The sequence below is a fragment of the Chanodichthys erythropterus genome, chromosome 17, assembly GCF_024489055.1.
Source record: "Chanodichthys erythropterus isolate Z2021 chromosome 17, ASM2448905v1, whole genome shotgun sequence".
Taxonomy (NCBI): domain Eukaryota; kingdom Metazoa; phylum Chordata; class Actinopteri; order Cypriniformes; family Xenocyprididae; genus Chanodichthys; species Chanodichthys erythropterus.
Window position 1 is genome coordinate 21,132,870 of NC_090237.1, and position 14,631 is coordinate 21,147,500.

Here is a 14,631-nt window from a genome sequence, read left to right on the forward strand (position 1 = left end):
TACACTCGTGTGTGTATCATTGGTGTATTGTGCTCTGAAATGTCAAATACACTTTTGATATGTGTGAATGTTATTTCTGTTGTATAGTGGCACAGAAAAAAAATGCAAATGTTTGTAGTCAAATACAGTATTTGGACAGGATTAGTTTTATGAACTACCTGAAGGTTTGAATATGGGACATCCATGATTTCATGTACTAATTCAGCTGGAATTGGAGGTTTTTTTTTGGTCTATTGTCTATATGTGTAGGTCACAAAACATATATTATACAAAGTATATATTATAAACATATACAGCTATGGAAAAAATTAAGAGACCACTCCAAGTTCAGAAATCAATGTTAAGTGGTCTCTTAATTTTTTCCATAGCTGTATATTCTGTTCATTTGAACTTTCTATTCAGCAAAGAATCCTGAAAAGTGCATCATGGTTTCCACAAAAATGAAAAGCAGCAAAAAAATGAATTAATTAATTAATATAACATTGATAATTATAATTGTCAATAATTGAACACCTAATGAACACATTGCAATGATTTCTGAAGGATCATGTGACACAGAAGTAATGGCTGCTGAAGATTCAGCCTTGCCATCACATTTTTAAATATATTAAAATAATAATAAAAAAAACTGTTCTTTTAAATTGTAATAATATTTCACAATATTGCTATTTTTACTGTATTTTCTTCAAATAAATACAGCCTTGGTGAGCATAAGATTCTTCTTTCAAAAATATAAAAAATAAAATCCAAATTTTTCCAAACTTTTAACAGGTAAGGGTATATATGTGTGTGTTTAATTTTCTCAGTAATTTTATGGTGTTTGTGTGAGAAAACAGGCAGATGTTTGTTTGGTTTTGATTGAAATCATCTGTGAAAAACACAAATTTACCTAATTTCTCCCAGGAAAAACTGGTCCGCTTTTGTATAGGGCTACAGAAAAAGATAATTAAAAATAACATTTCAGCCTCCTTATGTAAGTGTCTTTCTAGTAGCAGTGTTATGTAACATTTCTACTAGCCTATTAGTGAACAATTTTCTTTGGAGGAACTTACAGTAACTGTCTTCTTTCATTTCTAGCTATAGCTGTAAACACCCAAACTTGGGTTGCAAACACATTGAAGGTGCTTGTTGGAGATCATAGGTGTGGTATTGACCACCATGGCTTTAAAAGCCAGAATTCAAAGATGAGGGTCATAATCAAGTGCTCTCCAAAGGCACATGCATACTGATCCTGTCGATCCTTAATATATTCCTCTCCTCATTCTCTTGTGCTTCAAAGGAAGCGTCTCACCCTCATTCTGCATTTGTCACGTGTACTAGTACATCTAAACCCGCTGTGCGCAGATGATCTCAAGTTGCTGCTTGCATGCCATTGCATAAGCATGAACCACAGAGGAGCCATAGATTGTGCATCTGTCTGGCCCTCAAGCAGTCAGTGAACCTCTGTGAGATGAGTTATTGATTTATATCTACATAAGAAGGAAGAGGTTTAGCTATCGCTTAGCTCCAGGGTGAGAAGAGTCTCACATTTTGGTTTAACAATGGTCTTTCCATTCCTGCTTCCATAGGGTCAAAGTATGCAATACTTTATTCTTTGCAATTTTCACGTCTTAATTTTTTTTAAAAAGGTTTTGTTTCTTTTCTTTTTCTTCTTCCTCTTGTTCAGCTCGCTCCAGAGAACACTCTCCTATCCTTCAACCGAGCTCTGCAGAGAAATGTTAGTGGGTTGGAGGCGGATGTGACCATCAGGTATTCATACATTCATTCTGTCTGGTTCTCCTCCTCTTGGTACAGTTCAATCAATAGATTATACAGAGCCGTGTGTGTGTGTGTGTGTGTGTTTGTCTCTAAAGGCACAAGGCCACAGTGTGTGTTTCAAAGTGTGAATCCTTGTGTGGCAGTGCAAGACTGCTATAATGAGAGGTTGGCATGAGTCGTGTCGTATCTTAACCCAGAGAGTGCATAGTAATTGAACACTGGGACAGACAGGAAGACTTTATAAAGAAGCCCCTTTAAGCTATAATCTACTCTGCCTGCGTAACACACATCTTTAGATAATGGAGCATAAATTGTCCAACTGTTGTGTTGTATTTTATCTTGGGTAAAGAGAGTCATCACTTGAGCTTTTAGACTCTCTATCTCTAATAGTGAAACTCTATGGATAGAATCTCTGGCATAATGTTGATTACCACAAAAATAATTTTGACCTCATTTTTATAAACACTGCAATTTTTTTTATTATTGTGTGTGGTGAAAATACATTTTTTAATGTTCTTCATATGTCTATGTGGTGTTTTTAATATGCTTTAAGACAAACCATGTACAAATTCATATGCCAACACCATTGCTGAGTATTTTCTCCTTTAATCTGCTGTGAAAAAAGACATTATCAAACCCGCGGTTTGAAATCACTGGTGTCTAATGTAACAAACTACCTTGTAACCAATCACATCAACGTGCCAGCGGGCTTTAGCATATCATTAACAGCGAACTAGCAGTGGAGTCTCGAGAGACACCAGGGGTAACACTTTATTTTACAGTGTCATTGTTACATATGTTACATGAATTTACTGTAGTAATAACTAGAAATTATGTGCAATTAACCCTAAACCAAACCCTCATCTTAACCCTAACCCTATAGTAAGTACATGTAGTTAATTGTCATTACTCAGTACTTAAATGTATAATTATACTGTAATACTGACACCTTAAAATAAATTGTAACCAAACCAGGTTATCCCGGTATACTTTTCTGTTGATGTGAAAAATTGTGTAGATTTAGCAATATGGCAGGTGCATGATGTATATTACGATGTTATTTTGAACTATATGTCTTTCTCCATTGACGTTCTGAGTTGTTAAAGTGTTTGTAAGGAAACTGATTGTTAGATGGCAGCTGTCTGACTCATAACACTGCAACACATTATTAGCTGTTTGATAACATAGTCAAGCGAAAGGCTAGTTATATTAATAACCGTTATGTGTCCGATGTTGTAAAGAGCGATACCATTGTGCAGCGTGATACCATTGTGCACAGAAAGTTGACCAAGTGGATCTCTGAGCAAGTGGAGGCGGGGCTAATTTGCATATTCATTCATCCACGTATATTAAATGAGGCAAGGGTGTAGAGTTACATTCAAGCTATTTTAAGGCATGAAGAAATTTAAAGCGGAACTCAGCAAGATTTGCGAAGCTCCCCCTACAGTTTCCTTCAGTGAATGACACTGTCGTAAATACTCCAAGCGCAGCTCTGGACTACAACGACTACAACGCTCACCAGCGCAGTAGTTTTGCAAATACAGTACAAGAAAGAGGAGGTGGGTAATTTGCAAATACAGTACACTCGATGGAGGTGGGTAATTTTTTGAAATTGTCTTATATTGTTTTTGAATTACTGTAAAGCATTTTGTCATTCTCGTGTGAACGTGAACATGAGGTGAGATTGTTTTGGGTCGATGCAGCTCAACTTGCAAGTGCTGTATTCTGGCATAGACTTGCCAGATGGGGTTAGTGCTCGCCTCAAACACACCACTACAAGTCAATTAACCATCGTAAGGACTTAGAAAACTATTTATGAAGGTAAAAAAAGTTACTTAGTTCTGCTTTAAATTCTTCTTTGAAATATTAAATGTTTGAAGTTTATCCTGACGATTGTATACAGCTGCAATTTTTAAATGGTCGAGTCAGTTAAAACAACAATGTACTGTATATTATAACAGAGACTATAGAATAACACAAGACGTGTCACTCGTATTGTTTTGAATGGGAGAAAGTGTAACGCGCAATATGGCGGAATAAGTCCCGCCTTCTAAATAAGAGCCAATCGCCGACTGGTAAAGTCATCGCGTCACTTCAGCGGCCGTTAGAATCACCGGTTTCTATAGAAACTGTCAGACGCGCGCCTCCGAAGAGACGCGTATTTAGGTCTGCGCATGTGCATTAGCTTGATCCAGCCTGAAAAATACAGTTTTTTTTTGTCATGATTCGAGCATTTAGAAACCAAATTTATGAGCCAGTTGTTGTTAGATTTCATTGGTGATTTCAAATATGAAATTTAATCGTAAGGTTGGCAAACAGTTTTGGAGAATTTGATGTTTCCCCATTCAAAGAGATTGCATGATGCCCAGGATGCCCGAGAGGCGTTTCAAAGATGGCCGCCGAGTGAAATGACTTGTCTTAAAGGGACTTTGATTATAATAAACACTATACAAATAAGTGCAATTAAGTCTTGTGAGCCATTACTGCTTTGTGATTGGTTGTTTCAGGCCACATGTTGCTGTGGTTTGGAACATACGGTTTAATTTCATTGAGAGTTGGTGGCACTGGTATATAACCATATTAAAATTGATGTGGCTTAGAGGTTAAATATCTTGACCGGTAATCCAAAGGTTCAATCCCGAGCTACCACCACTGTGCTCCTGCAAGGCATTTAACCTCAGTTTGTGGGTTGTCCTGTGTAAAAAGGCATCTTCTAAATGAAGAGTAATGGTTTGCAATAATATTACTTCTATTGTACAACAACCGCACTATTGCAGTAAGACCATAAAGATGTTCTTCTGCCAGTCACTGCATACAGTATGTCCACTCGCCACATATATTCACTATCTTATCATTGAATATTACCGGCAGTGCTGGCAGGTTCAGCCCTAATGGAAGCACTTCCTCAGTTGCAATCTAAGTGCTGTCTAATCACATGCTGCTGAGTAACTCTGGCTTTGGCTGTAGTCTAGATGGTGTGCCATTCCTCATGAGAGACCGGACATTGAGGAGAACCACAAACGTGAGGAGAGTGTTCCCTGAGAGACAGTATGATGATGCTTCACTCTTCAACTGGACTGATCTGAGCTCACTGAATGCTGGCCAGTGGTTTCTCAAGGTATGGGCCATTTTGGCTCTAAACATTGTCTACAATGTTCACTTGTCACTTTCACTTTCAATACAGCTGAATTTAGTGATGTAGTAGTGTTAGTAATTTGCAGTTATTTATGGCAACACTGTGTTTTTAAATTTTAATGGGAACAGAAAAAAAACTAAATTTTTCTTGCTTATTAAGAGTTCAGTCTATGTAGAAGTACTTTAATATTCATGCAAAGCCTCTCTCTTGACCATTAATGGAAATTATATTGCAAAACATAACATTTAGAACATCACAGTTATGATGTCAGCACATTAGTATATTTCTGCCCAAGTTTATACATCAACAACTGTTAGTTTTGTGCAATCAGCCCAATCTAATGAATTATAACTATACTGCATTTCATGCAAAGCGGTTATCCAGTTATAACAGATGTATTTGCATCTAGAAATCTTAAAGGTACAGTAACAAAAATGGTCTGTTTAACTCTAAGGTTTATGTAAATCTAAATTATGGCTTTTACTCCAATTATACAGTAAGTGGACTTCACTGCTGTCTAATGTGATGTACCCTTTGAAGATCTAGCAAATTAAGCATGGTGTCATAGCTTTATAATTTAGACTACATTTCCTTGTTTCCTTCTTATTTTAAAGTTTTAATCTTTTACATTAGGAACGTATAAGTATGTATATCTGCATATAACTTGACTGATTTCACTGAACGCAGGATGATCCTTTCTGGACTGTGCAGTACATGTCAACATCTGAGCGCTGGTCAGTGGGGAATCAGACGGTGTGCAGCCTGGAGCAGATGTTGAAACTAGCGGCTAAATCCAAGAGCTCGGCCATATTCACTCTGCGCAGACCGCCGCACAATCACCCCCACCACCACGACTGGGTCAACCTCACCCTGGACACTGTTCTGAGGTCAGGAATACCACAACGGCAGGTTAGTCTTGAGGCAGTGATACTCACGTTTGATATGCTACTGGAAATCTCCTTTGTCCTTGGCCTGGGGTTGAAATAGATGCCTTTGTTTGATACATTTGTTCCGGTTTTATATGGTTGTATAGTTGCGCCCCCTAGCTGTTAGTGAAATTAATTACATTATGGTTATAAAGTCTAACTGTATCAAATTTGATAATCAAATTTCTAAGGCCTCTAAATTATCAGCATGATCAAAACATTGTTGAAGAACATATTGTACACAATCTACTACATGCCTTCTGTCATCTGATTGATAGTTTATACTTTTTTTCAGCAAGTAAAAAGCCTTTTATAGTATAAAAATGTCCACCTTCAGGTTATGGTACATGTGTCTTTTTGCTGTGAAATCTGTACTGATTTCTGTAAAGTATACACAGTAATAACTTGTATATTGTTAGTAATATTTTAAGATGAACACTGATGATTCAAGATGATCATCCATGCATACTTTTTTAAAAACCATCTTAAAATGTATAAAATCAGGCTTTTGAGAAACGCTTATGTGTACATCTCTCAGTCTTTAAAGGTGCCCTAGAATTTAAAATTGAATTTACCTTGGCATAGTTCAGCACATGGAAATGACATACAGTGAGTCTCAAACTTCATTGTTTCCTCCTTCTTATATAAATCTCATTTGTTTAAAAGACCTCAGAAGAACAGGCGAATCTCAACATAACAACGACTGTTACGTAACAGTTGGGATCATTAATATGTACGCCCCCAATATTTGCATATGCCAGCCCATGTTCAAGCATTAGACAAGGGCAGGACGTCTGGATCTGTGCACAGCTGAATCATCAGACTAGGTAAGCAAGCAAGAACAATAGCGAAAAATAGCAGATGGAGCAATAATAACTGACATGATTCATGATATCATGATATTTTTAGCGATATTTGTAAATTGTCTTTCTAAATGTTTTGTTAGCATGTTGCTAATGTACTGTTAAATGTGGTTAAAGTTACCATCGTTTCTTACTGTATTCACGGAGACAATTAAGAGCTGTCGCTATTTTAATTTTTAAACACTTGCAGTCTGTATAATTCATGAACACAACTTCATTCTTTATAAATCTCTCCAACAGTGTGTAATGTTAGCTTTAGCCACGGATCACTATCAAACTCATTCAGAATCAAATGTAAACATACAAATAAATACTATACTCACATGATCTGATATGCTGCATGATGAACACTTTGTAAAGCTCCATTTTGAGGGTTATATTAGCTGTGTGAACTTTGTTTATGCTGTTTAAGGCAAGCGCGAGCTCCGTGGGCGTGGAGCGTGAGCATTTAAAGGGGCTGCAGCCTAAATCGGCTCATATTTAATGATGCCCCAAAATAGGCAGTTAAAAAAATTAATAAAAAAAAATCTATGGGGTATTTTGAGCTGAAACTTCACAGACACATTCAGGGGACACCTTAGACTTATATTAAATCTTTTAAAAAGATGTTCTACGGCACCTTTAATGACGTATCCTGGGGGATACAAACATTAAAATAAAAAATAAAAGACATGTTTTTCAAAAAAAATATGAAATTGTAGTATTTGTGTCCTAATAAGATGGAAAATAGCAATAAATTCATTTTCTGATCTAATTAATTTTCTCTTTATATAGTCTTGCCCTTTTTTGGGTTAAATGTGATACTCAACAACAACAACAGCAAAAAACAAAACAAAAAAAAACACACACACAAAAAAAATGCACATGTTTTTCATTTAAAGGTGCCATTGAATGTTTTTTTTAACAAGATGTATTATAAGTCTAAGGTGTCCCCTGAATGTGTCTGTGAAGTTTCAGCTCAAAATACCCCATTGATTTTTTTTTAATTAATTTTTTTTAACTGCCTATTTTGGGGCATAATTAGAAATGCGCCGATTCAGGTTGTGGCCCCTTTAAATCTCGCGCTCTCCACCCCCGGAGCTCGCACTTGCCTTAAACAGTGCATGAACAAAGTTTACACAGCTAATATAACCCTCAAAATGGATCTTTACAAAGTGTTCGTCATGCATGCTGTATGCATGCATCGGATTATGTGAGTATTGTATTTATTTGGATGTTTACATTTGATTCTGAATGAATTTGATAGTGATCCGTGGCTAACGGCTAATGCTACACTGTTGGAGAGATTTATAAAGAATGAAGTTGTGTTTATGAATTATACAGACTGCAAGTGTTTAATAATGAAAATAGCGACGGTTCTTGTCTCCGTGAATACAGTAATAAACGATGATAACTTTAACCACATTTAACAGTACATTAGCAACATGCTAATCTAATATCACAAATATCACAAAAAATATCATGATATCATGGATCATGTCAGTTATTATTGCTCTATCTGCCATTTTTCGCTATTGTTCTTGCTTACTTACCTAGTCTGTTGATTCAGCTGTGCACAGATCCAGACGTTAATACTGGCTGCCATTGTCTAATGCTTGAACATGAGCTGGCATATGCAATAATGTTACATATTAGTAATCATATACATCGTATACATATTAATAATTCCGACTGTTACGTAACAGTCAGTGTTATGTTGAGATTTGCCTGTTCCTCGGAGGTCTTTTAAACAAATGAGATTTATATAAGAAGGAGGAAGCAATGGAGTTTGAGACTCACTGTATGTCATTTCCATGTACTGAACTCTTGTTATTCAACTATGCCAAGATAAATTCAATTCAATTTTTAATTCAAGGGCACCTTTAAAATGAGATTTGTCTGACTATTATTTCATATGTCAGACTTCACAGGGTTAATATCTAAAAGTATGATTATTACATAGTTTGTATTCCCTTCTCACATTTAACCAGTTTTGTGTATGTTTGTGTAGGTGATGTGGACAGTGGACAGTAACAGAGAGATGGTGAGGCAGGTTGCTCCGGGTTTACAGCAGAGCTCTGTACAGAAGCTGCCCCTCGACACACTCCATCATGAAGGCATCAGCAGGGTCCTGCTGCGCTACAACCAGGCCTCTGTGCAGGACATCCAGTACGCCTCTGCCCTACTTACAAACACCTGGTCTCACTTAAAACATCCACATTATACGATAAGGGACAGTTTGGGAACAAAGGCTGCAGTTTCTGCTGCACAAGTGTAATGTAACAGAAATGCAAAAACCTGCAGTTGTTCAGCCAAACTCGAGCTATATTATAGACAGTGTTCCAATTAAGCTTGTAAGCTTGTGGCTCACATCTAAATTCAACATAAAAAGCCATAGCATCAACAAACAAGAACATCAGAAATAAGAGATTGACAAAAAATTGTTGTACTTGGTGTGAATAGGATTTTAGTCCCCACTAGTCAAGTGTGCAAAAGCTAGTCCTATATCTGTGTGTGTATTTGAATAGGCTGTATAATGAGAACAACATCAGTCTGACTCTCTATACGGTGAACGAGCCATGGCTATATTCTCTGCTGTGGTGCAGTGGGGTTCCATCTGTCTCCTCTGAAGCCCCGCAGGTGCTGAGGAAGGTGCACTATCCGCTCTGGCTCATGGTACAAACCCTCATCTGCTTGTACATTTTTCATTAGGCAATGGCTAAGAAATATAATTGGTTAACATCTATTGCTCTGGCCTTTATTCAAAATAAATGCATGAATATTAGAAGGGAGTTAATTGCATATTTTGTATAAAATATATATTGATAATATTATCCCATGCAATGTGCTATAATATACACAAGAGCTTGTTTTATATGTTTCTTAAGAAAGAAGGATCTCTATCAATTCTCTTGCACCATCTAGTGGTGTGTGTGTCTCATTAGCACTTGTGTCTTTCCAGACTCCAGATGAGTACTGCTTGATATGGATCTCCACTGATCTCATTTCCTTTGCTGTAGTTCTGGGAATATTTATATTCCAGAAGTAAGTGGCCATTTGTTTGACATGGTATGCTGTAGATTATAGGAATTATGTATACTGTTAAAGTATTTATTAATATATTGATTTGGCTTTTGAAATCATATATACATATGTAATATGTGTGGGTGGGTGTGTGTGTGTGTATATATATATATATATATATATATATATATATATATATATATATATATAATATAATATGTATGTATGTGTAATATATGTGTGTGTGTGTGTGTGTGTGTGTGTGTGTGTGTGTGTGTGTGTGTGTGTGTGTGTGTGTGTGTGTGTTTGTTTGTGTGTGTATATGTATGTGTGTGTTTGTATTTATCTTTTAGTACTTAAACTTTTTTCAGTTAGTTGTCAAGGCAACATTTTTCATTTTCATGTAGGTTTTATGTATCAGATGTTTATATATATTTTATTTTATTTTATTTAACTTTATTCCAACTAACGAAAAACATTTTTAAAAAAGATTTAGTTTTAGTTAATGCAATTATAGTTCTTCTTTCTTTCCATCTTTCCAATACATACACTTATACATTTAATTTAATGAAATATTAAATATTAATTTCTTAAGAAATCCTTTCATCTACAAATCTCATCTACATTGTTATGAAAAAAAAAAAAAAAGTTAATGTTTATAGAAAGTTAGAATATCCTATATAAAAATATTTAGTTTTTGCTACTAAAGAAATATTTTCAAATTTATGTTCTGGATGAACTTGCTTATTTTTTACTGCTTAAATTCACCCTCTGTACAGTTTTAAAAGAAAATATGACTTTGAATGTTGTAGTAATGCAAGCTAAAGTTTGTTTAAAATCACTCTTAAACATCTAGATTGTAAATTCTAGTACACACACATTACATCACTTTGCTTTGATTGTTTCACCGGATGTAATCAAATGCAGCTTCCTATTACTAGAATTTACATTGTTCAACCTTTACAAAACAAAATATTAATGGACAGTGCCCTCCACTAATATTGGTACCCTTAGTAAATATGAGCAAAGGCAGCTGTGAAAATAAATCTGCATTGTTTATCCTTTTGATCTTTCATTAAAACAATTCACAAAATTCTAACCTTTCATTTAAGTAAAACAATTGAAAATGGGGAAAAAAGCTCATTATGAGATAAATGTTTTTCTCTAGTTTACGTTGGCCACAATTATTGGCACCCAATTATTGCAATGTCCGTTTGCCAAGATAACAGCTTTATGTCTTCTTCTATAATGCCTGATGAGTTTGGAGAGCACCTGACAAGAGATCAGAGACCATTCCTCCATACAGAATCTCTCCAGATCCTTAAGATTCTCAGCTCCATGTTGGTGCTTCTTCTCTTCAGTTCACTCCACTCATTTTCTTTAGGGTTCAGGTCAGAGGACTGAGAAGACCATGGCAGAAGCTTCATTTTGTGCTCAGTGACATTTTTGTGTTGGTCTTGATGTTTGTTTTGGATCATTGTCCTGATGGAAGATCCAACCATAGTCCATTATTGGATTTCTAGCAGAAGCGGTCAGGTTTTGATTTTTTTTATCTGTTGATATTTGATAGAATCCATGATACCATGAATCTGAACAAGATGTTCAGGACCTCCAGCAGAAAAACAGGCTCACAACATTAAAGATCCAGCAGTATATTTAACCGTGGGCATGGGGTACTTTTTATCAATGTGTGCACCAAACCCATCTGGTGGGTTTGCTGCCAAAAAGCTCTTTTTTTTAGTTTCATCTGACCATAGAAGCCGGTCCAGTTTGAAGATCCAGTCGTGTCTGACAACTGAATATGCTTGAGATTGTTTCTGGATGAGAGCAGAGGATTTTTCTTGAAACCCTCCCAAACAACTTGTGGGGATGTAGGTGCTGATTGAATCTCTGCAATTCTCCAGCTGTGATCCTTGGAGAGTCTTTGGCCACTCAAACTTTCCTCCTCACCATGTATTAGGATGATTTAGACACACGTCCTCTTCCAGGCAGATTTGTAACATCTTTAGTTGATTGGAACTTCTTAATTATTGCCCTGATGGTGGAAATGGGGATTTTCAATGCTTTAGCTATTTTCTTACAGCCACTTTCTCTTTTGTGAAGCTCAGCAATCTTTTGCTGCACATCAGAACTATAATCTTTGGTTTTACTCATTGTGATGAATGATTAAGGGAATTTGGTCTTTGTGTTTCCTCATGTTTATACTCCTGTGGAACAGGAATTAATGGCTGGACAATTTCATGTTCAAGATCACCCTGGTTTGCTAAAAATGTAAATATGAATGGGAATATACTTCAGAGATATTTTACTCATAAAAAATTCTAGGGGTGCCAATAATTGTGGCCAACATGTACTGGAGAAAAACATTTATTTCATAATAAGATTTTTCCCCCACTTTCAATTGTTGTACTTGAATGAAAGTTATGAATTTTTTGAATGAAAGATCAAAAGGATAAACAATGCAGATTTATTTCCACATCCGCCTTAGCTCATATTTACTAAGGGTGTCAATATTAGTGAAGATCGCTGTATCTTAAACCATGATTAGAGTGAAGGAAGGAAGGATAAGAAGAAAATGTGTTTGCTTTGTTGATGTATTGGATGTTTTGCATACTCACCAGTTATCTTTCATTATAATGTTTAATGTTTGAGATCAGCATCAATGGTTAAATGTGCAAAATGACAACTCAAAGTTTTGTGGGGCTCTGGATCCTCTACGTTTGCTGCGCTTGCCATAAAGACATCTGCTTTTCTGAACTGACCTCTTGATTCTCTCCCTTTCTTTTACTCTTGTACCCTTTCTTCCACCTCTCCTCCTCTTCTTCTTGCTCTCTGCCTGATGTGCATGCTCCTCTTCTCTGCTGCATTCTGGCATCTCTCAGCTATCACATAATCAGGTAATTGGGTCAGCACTGTTGGCCCATGCTGCCAGTGTATATCTCCCTTTCTTGCCCTTCTTTCTCTATATAACCCTGTTTCAATCTATCTGCCTGTATCTTTTGTTTTACCTGTATTTCGTCAATGCTATTACTAACTCTTCTCACTAAACCACAGCCAACATGATTACACTTTAAAATCACCGCTTATCACTTAACATATAATTAATATGTAATTCAGTTTTATTACATGGAATCACTTGAATGAAGGTTCACTAACAGGGAGTATCCTTTAGGATTTTGCTGTGATACTCTGCCACCCCCTAGTGGATGAGTACGGAATGAGCAACAATCACAATTGACTGAAAGTTACATATAGCTGCTTTTGTTTCTGCAAGAGAGCCATTTTCTACTGTTGCAGAGAAGTATTTAAAAAAAAAAAAAAAAAAAAAATTTGCATTTATATTTTAAGGTTATCTATAGGCTTGATTTGAGTGCTTTCTTAATTTCTCATATGGTTTAAAGCCGACGTCTTGTTTTGAGCCAACAACACTCCAAAATGTCAGTTTTGACAGATGGTGTTAGATAATCGGGGGAAAAACAAACTTTGTATTTTGGGTAATTTGAACAGATGGTCACTATAACAGCAGATTAACAGACTTGTTTTGGTTCATATGTAAATCTAAGACTTTAGTAAGAGTTTAGTAAATTATTTATACACTTACGTTCAAATATTTTGGGGGTCGGTACGATTTTTTAAAATGTTTTTGAAGTCTCTTCTGCTCACCAGGGCTGCATTGATTTGATTAAACATACAATAGAAATAGTAATATTGTTCAATGTTTTTACTGTTTAAAAGACCTGTTTTCTATAATATAATATAATATAATATAATATAATATAATATAATATAATATAATATAATATAATATAATATAATATGTAATTTATTCCTGTGATGGCAAAGCTGAATTTTTAGCATCATTACTTCAGTCACATGATCCTTCAGAAATCATTCTAATATACTGATTTGGTGCTCAAGAAAGATTTCTTATTATCAGTGTTGAAAACAACTAAATATTTTTGTGGAAACCATGATACTTTTTTTTTTTTTTTTTTGAGGATTCTTTGAAATAGAAGTCTTTATGAAATTATCAGTGGCTTTACTGTTACTTTTGAACAATTTAATGCATCATTGCTGAATAAAAGCAGTAATTTTTACTGACCCCAAACCTTTGAATGGTAATATAAATACAATGTACTTTATATCTTAGAGTCTACCAATTAGATTAAAGGGTTAGTTCACCCAAAAATGAAAATCCTGTCATTTATTACTCACCCTCATGCCGTTCCACACCGGTAAGACCTTCGTTGATCTTCAGAACACAAATTAAGATATTTTTGTTGAAATCCAATGGCTCAGAGAGGCCTGCATCGCCAGCAATGCCATTTCCTCTCTCAAGATCCATAAAGGTACTAAAACATATTTAAATCAGTTCATGTGAGTACAGTGGTTCAATATTAATATTATAAAGCGACGAGAATATTTTTCTACTTAATGAAGCAGTGTTTTGAAATCGTACATCACTAGATATTGTTAAAAAGTCATTATTTCGTTTTTTTCGGTGCACAGAAAATATTCTCGTTGCTTTATAATATTAAGATAGAACCACTGTACTCACATGAACTGATTTAAATATGTTTTAGTACCTTTCTGGATCTTGAGAGAGGAAGTACCATCGCTTTCATTGGAGGCCTCACTGAGCCATCAGATTTAATCAAAAATAACTTATTTTGTGTTCTGAAGATGAACGAAGGTCTTACGGGTGTGAAACGACATGATGGTGAGTAATAAATGACATTATTTTCATTTTTGGGTGAACTAACCCTTTAATAAATCACTGTGAGATTCATGAGTTAATTTGATTGTTAACACTGGGATTATAAACCAAAAAGGAATCAGCAGTTCTCTGTTTGGATGTGGTCACTAAGGTCAGTTTGTGTATATGTGTGTTTGTGTGTGCACGTGATCACAGGTGGAGAATGAGTGGGATGCGTAGCTACAACCC

At 35.6% G+C, this 14,631-nt stretch overlaps 1 protein-coding gene across 5 annotated transcripts in view; it reads left to right on the forward strand.

The window, feature by feature from the left end:
• gdpd5b (glycerophosphodiester phosphodiesterase domain containing 5b) overlaps window positions 1–14,631 on the forward strand; it is a 61,496-nt gene that overhangs the window by 42,808 nt on the left and 4,057 nt on the right. For all 5 annotated transcript variants that reach the window (XR_010892233.1, XR_010892234.1, XM_067366219.1 and 2 more), the window contains 7 exons: window positions 1,667–1,749; window positions 4,726–4,876; window positions 5,582–5,803; window positions 8,674–8,831; window positions 9,191–9,338; window positions 9,625–9,707; window positions 14,599–14,631. The exon at window positions 14,599–14,631 is cut by the window's right edge and continues 80 nt beyond it. Coding sequence is in view for 3 of the 5 variants with exons in the window: in XM_067366219.1 (XP_067222320.1) it covers window positions 1,667–1,749; window positions 4,726–4,876; window positions 5,582–5,803; window positions 8,674–8,831; window positions 9,191–9,338; window positions 9,625–9,707; window positions 14,599–14,631 (878 nt within the window). In the remaining 2 variants the exon portion in view is untranslated. The remainder of the gene's footprint in view (window positions 1–1,666; window positions 1,750–4,725; window positions 4,877–5,581; window positions 5,804–8,673; window positions 8,832–9,190; window positions 9,339–9,624; window positions 9,708–14,598) is intronic.